The sequence below is a fragment of the Lycium barbarum genome, chromosome 12 (genome assembly GCF_019175385.1).
Source record: "Lycium barbarum isolate Lr01 chromosome 12, ASM1917538v2, whole genome shotgun sequence".
Taxonomy (NCBI): domain Eukaryota; kingdom Viridiplantae; phylum Streptophyta; class Magnoliopsida; order Solanales; family Solanaceae; genus Lycium; species Lycium barbarum.
The window spans coordinates 15953459-15959275 of record NC_083348.1 but is presented as its reverse complement, the minus strand read 5'-3'; the positions used below and the strand labels follow the sequence as shown (position 1 = coordinate 15959275).

The 5817-nt window shown below is 43.9% G+C and overlaps 1 protein-coding gene across 1 annotated transcript; it reads left to right on the top strand.

Moving 5' to 3' along the window:
* The first annotated feature begins 721 nt into the window (after window positions 1-721).
* LOC132625048 (uncharacterized) lies at window positions 722-5426 on the top strand. The gene is made up of 2 exons (XM_060339818.1): window positions 722-1407; window positions 5162-5426. The coding sequence occupies exons 1-2, from the start codon at window positions 795-797 to the stop codon at window positions 5188-5190; spliced, it is 642 nt and encodes a 213-aa protein (XP_060195801.1). The 5' UTR covers window positions 722-794; the 3' UTR covers window positions 5191-5426.
* Window positions 5427-5817: the final 391 nt, after the last annotated feature.

Genomic DNA, 5817 nt, shown 5'->3' with positions numbered 1-5817 from the left:
CCTAATCCCTTGTTATGATTTCAGTAATGCCGCCGAAGAGGAAGGCTACGGCAGCCGAGAAGGGCAAGAGGGTGCCCGGTAATAGAGTCGAGCGGGAGCTAGAAGAAGGAGAATCTCATAATGCAGCTCCCCCTCAGACTGTTCCTATCCCCCCTGCACCGGCAGAGCAGGGAAGAGCTCCAGCTCCAGCCCCCGCACCTCCAGTTCCACCGCCAGCAGCTCCGGGCCAGCAGATGGCAGAGGCCATCCAGCTATTGACCCAGTTAGTTGCCGCACAGGCTCAGCGGCAAGATGTAGACTCGGGAGACAGGGCGGTAAGCGCAAGGGCTCGTGACTTTATCACTTTGAGGCCTCCAGAGTTCTATGGATCAAAGCCAGAGGAGGACCCGCAGAGCTTTATAGATGAGATGCTGCGGACTCTGAGGATTATACATGCTTCTGACACGGAGTCCGTAGAGTTGGCTTCATACAGACTGCGGGATGTGGCAGTTCTGTGGTATAGCAGTTGGGTATCTTCGAGGGGAGCAAATGCACCCCCTCCGGTCTGGCAGGAGTTTACAGAGGCATTTCTACGACATTTCCTACCGCCAGAGGTTCGACGGGCTCGAGCCGACATGTTCCTAAACCTTAGACAGGGAAATATGAGTGTTCGGGAATACAGTCTTCGTTTCAACTCATTGGCCAGGTATGCCCCAGCTATGATAGCGGATAGGGGAGATCATGTGCACCGTTTCGTGAGTGGGTTAGGGCCACATTTGGTTAAAGAATGCTTGACGGCCTCACTCCAAGACGGGATGACTATTACCCGTATCCAGGCCCACGCCCAAAATTTGGAAGAACAATATCAGCCACGGAGGGAGGAGCGCTATCCAGACAGGGGTTCCCGAAAGAGAGGCCGGTTTTCCAGGACTAGAAGTGAGTACAGAGGGGGACAGACACAGGGGCAATTCGGGTACTCAGACCAACCGGCGGCCAGTGCACCTCCTCGATTTGCTGATAGGGGGTTTGACCGTTCTACTCACTCGAGACCGGATCAAGGTACCCGAGCCTCAGAATCTCAGTTTAGGGCTGATGCTGGCAGGATAATGTCACCCCCGCCACGATGTGCTCGATGCGGCAGGCCACACTCGGGAGAGTGCCGCGCAGGTACGGGTGCTTGCTATACTTGTGGGCGGGTTGGCCATTTGATGCGTGATTGCCCATTGAGAGATGACGGAGACCGAGCCCAGCCTACCGGGTCCGCAGTTGGTTCATCGTCGACCGTACGCCCTCAGGGACAGGCCTCCCAGGCTCCAGCAGGTCGTGGCCGAGGCAGAGGAGGGATACCCAGCGCAGCCGGTCCTCCACACCGTATATATGCACTGACAGGACGACAGGACCCTGAGCCTCCCGCTGATGCGGCCACAGGTACTTTTTTTTTTGTTGTTTTTGTTGGTATTTTCTATAATATGTGCATTAATTGATTCGGATTCTATCTTATCCAACCCTGCCCTTTTGTATTGCTAAACATACTAGGAATTTGGATATTAGAGTGAGGAATAGTCACCCGCACAGGTAAAAAGTGAATCTTTGTGATTGCGAAGGCTAAAATAGTCATTAAAAGAGAAATATTCGCTACGAGGGTGTTCAAACATTGCTGAGACCCCAACTTACCCCATATTATATAATATAGGTAGTACGGGGAAGCGGAAGTAAAAATACTAACACCGTGACGCTGAAATGCATCAGAGTTTCAAGGTTAAGCGTGCTCAGGTGGGAGTAATTTCATGATGGGTGACCCCCTGGGAAATATGCCGAAAATTTCGTAAATGCAGAAATAAGAAACGAATGTAAAATTAGGTAGCCCAGAGTAAATTGGGGTGTGGAAAGTGGTTAGAAACCCCACACGAGTCACATAGGCCGAGCTGGACGGAACTAACGGAAAAAGGGGAAGCCGTGACAACAGAAAGCTTTGGGAATGAAGGAGGAAAGTACAGAGGTCACAGGGTGAGACCAATATTGAGTCCACACTGACTAAGGCAAGGAATTCCTAAGGTGGCGATGTATAGGAACATGTCTAGTGAAGGGATAGACGCAGCAGACTCCACGAAGAAGGAAGCGCTATTGTAAAGATCGTAAAGGGCAATCTAAGCCTCTAAGATGGACATGCTAAGGGACATGAGGCATCTACAACGGAGACCTCCCCGAAATGATGTGTTACGCTATGAGGCGAGTTTAACATTCGAGGACGAATGTTCTAAAGGGGGGGAGGATGTTATACCCCGCGTTTTATGTAATTGGATAATTCAAGACAATCGCGGGAAAACGACAAGCGAGGCTACATTTTATTGTGTTTGGCACTTGAGTTGTTTATGAAGAGTCTAGGAGTGGAAATAATGAGAAAGGTCAAGAGCATGAAGGGGAGTTCACGACATGACTCGTGGAAATACGGAGGAAGACGAAGGGCAAAATTGGAAGTTGGAAAAATTGCCTTCAAGAATTTCAAGTAGTAGCCCAAAATATAAATGGGCTTGAAGGTTTTCTTTGGGAATTTATAGGCCCAACCGGCCTTGGAGAGGGTCCAAGCCCAATATGAAATAAGACTTAGTCAATATAAGGGATGACTAAGTCATCTTCATCCATTAAGTGTCTAGAAATTTCAAGAACTCAAAAGAAAGAAAGAAGGGGAGAAACCCCAAGGCCTTTCGGCCAAGAACAAAATTTCCAAGAAAAATTGAAAAAATTCTCTCCAAAAATTATTTTCTATCAAGTAGAGGGTGCACAACAAGGTGAAGTTGTTGTTGGAGCAAGAAAAATTCAAAATCATATAGGTTTCCAAGAGATAAGCAAGTGAGAAGTTGAAGAATAAAGGTAAAATTCTAACCTTGCTTTATGTGTTATACATGGTTTATATGTGTTGTAGTATGCTAAAATGGATGAAATTTATGAAGGAGAGAAATATAGTACATGGCCGTGTGTATGTATATATGTGTATGAGCCATGCTTCAATTATTTTAATTAATGTTTGGTTGTTATTGTTGTGAATGATATATGGAAAAAAAAAATGGAAGTTGAATGAATATTGAGAAGTTGTAGTGTGTATGTTGGTGTTGGCCGTGTGGTTATGGAAAAAATGGAAGAGAATGAGTCAATTTTATTTAGTATGATGTTGTTGGAATATAGATTATGAGGTTGTCATTGTTTTCATAAAAGTTAGAAAGTTTTGGAAGAAGTAGTAAGTTGATTGAATATGGAAGTTGTTAGTATTGTTGTTGTTGGAATTGTGGTTGATATTTTGGCCGGGTTGAATTCCCGGGATTGTTGTTGATTGAAATTAGCCAAGTTGAACTTGGTGGGATGGAGTATTTATAGGGGAAGTGCTGTCGAAATTTCGGTAGCCAAATGTTTCCTTAAGATTCTAACTCAAAGTATACTAATGAAAGTTTTGGTAAACTTGACCAAATTGCAGATTTTGACGAGATTGTGACGCGATTTTGGAGTAGCTAAAGGAGCGGAGAGAGGTATGTAAGGCTTCACCCTTCTTTCTATGGCATGTCTTGGTTGTAAGAAGTCGGGCACAAGCCTCGGGGACGACCTCAATCCCCGGAATCCGCACCTAAAGTTTTCAACTTTTCATTCAATTGAATTGAAGTAGAAAGTGCGCAAAATGATAGAAAGACCTCCTAGACCTCTATGACGTGCGTAAATGGGACCCGATCACCCTAGAACCCTCACAAGTAATGACATGACCTGTAGTATATGTAAATAATATACGCCACCTCATCCGGCCCGAGGTGGGCCCGCTACCCCCGGACTTTCCTATAGTATTGGTTGATGTACTTCAAGTGAACCCGAAGGGAACCTTTGATCCCGATCTTGTTACCATGAGATAAGTACTATGATTCCTCTAACGAGGATGCCTCTGTGATGACAAGGATGACCATGATGTTAGATAAGCGGGAATGCCTATAATACGTACCACCGGAATGACCCTATGACTAAGACGACTAAGCTAAGCATCTTATACGAACATGAAAGTGACCAACTAATTCTTGAAACTTATTTATATTCCCTAGCCATGATTTTATTTTCTAGAAGATTTCAAAGTCTATGAAATGACATCTATAATACCCCGATTTTATTTTACGTCCATTATGATATTATCCTCCATTGATACTCTCATCTTAAATACTTGTTTTCTTTCCGAGGTAAGACAAAATGATCACTATCCTTTCATAAGATAATCGGAGGTCACCGACCTTACGTCACTCCGATGGATACATGATTCTCCTTGGCCCCCTTGTACGCTTATACACTATATGTATATGTAGATAATGTAAGTAAATGTATGTAAAACACATATGTATGTACAAGCTGTGTATATAATCAAAGATCTAGAGCGCTATAGTCGCCGACATCCATACATGATACCAGAGTATGTCTATAATCAAAGATTCAGAGCGCTATAGACGCTGACATATAAGCATGATGTATGTACACGTATACGGGGAAGATGGGGATAAGGGCAGAGCGTTATACACGCATTTCCACCTGATCAGTTGGCATTACATGACATGATATCGTCCCGGACGCGGGATGCCCGGACGCGGGAAGTACATTTATGGCTAAATGGATCGGCTGCCGACGCCTCGGCAATATGAGACATCTTATTTTTACATATATGTATAAGAAGAGATTTTCAAAGGAAAGCTATGTAATAAGATGATATACTATGACACGAAATGCTATGATATGATAAGATAGGATATGATAAGCTAGACTATATTGTGGCAAGCCACACTATGACATGATACGCTAGAATATAAAATACCGTGAGGTGATAAGCTACGATATGACCGGATATGACATACTATGATAGTGCAGAGCGTAATGTGACAAAATGCAACATGATATTAACCCTAGTTCCTAAGTCTACGAGAAAGAAACGTTGCAGAAGGAAAAAAAAAAAAAAAAAGGGGGACAAGTCCATATGAAAGCCGGCCCGAGAAGGGGCCTCGCTACGTGCAGGTTATTTTCTTGCTGCATCATCGATCCTATGATTCCCTGATATTGTTAATCATGCTCTATATTACTGCTTCTATTATTTTCCATGCCTTACATACTCGGTACACTATTCGTACTGACGTCCCTTCTTGTGGACGCTGCGTTTCATGCCGCGCAGGTCAGCAGGCTGGTGGACGTGATCTATAGGAGCTTATCAGCAGTACTCTACAGTGCTCCAGTTGTTCCGGAGCTTTACTTCAGCGGTACTATTTTGTATATGTATATTCGGGCACGATAGTACTCGGCCCTTTCTATGTGTAATTACACTATGTCTAGAGGCTCGTAGACAGATATGTACAGTTAGGCAGGTTCAGTAGATATACGATGTTTGGGCATTATGATGTTGTTGTATAAAGTATTAACGACGTTTGCAAGTCTATGTTTCAAAAAAAAAAAAAATATGGCACTGTTTATACGAGATAGATAAGGGGTGCTCGGTACAAGTATCGGGTACTCGTCACGGCCCCTAGTTGGGTCGTGACAGATTCATACATGCATACTCATAGGATATCATACAGTGTGTCGCTACGGTACGTGCAGCCCGATCCACAGATTTAACGTATTAGTGCCGAAATTGTATACAAGGTTAAAGACATTAATACTTACAAAATTATCTTAAAGTCATGAATTCTTATACTTAGTTTATTACTCAATTATGCCATAATCCTAACCATACTACGTATGTTCGTGTCCCTATGCTAATAGAGATCGTTGACAATCTCGGGACTTACTAAATAGAACCTTTGAAGTACGGGGCCTCCTAATGACATCTCG

What these genes read in the sequence shown, in the direction of transcription:
- LOC132625048 (XM_060339818.1), top strand. Translation starts at nt 795, where the DNA reads ATGACTATTACCCGTATCCAGGCCCACGCCCAAAATTTGGAAGAACAA. An exon ending in TCCCGCTGATGCGGCCACAG is followed by an intron (nt 1,408 to 5,161) that starts GTACTTTTTTTT and finishes CATGCCGCGCAG; the next exon opens with GTCAGCAGGCTGGTGGACGT.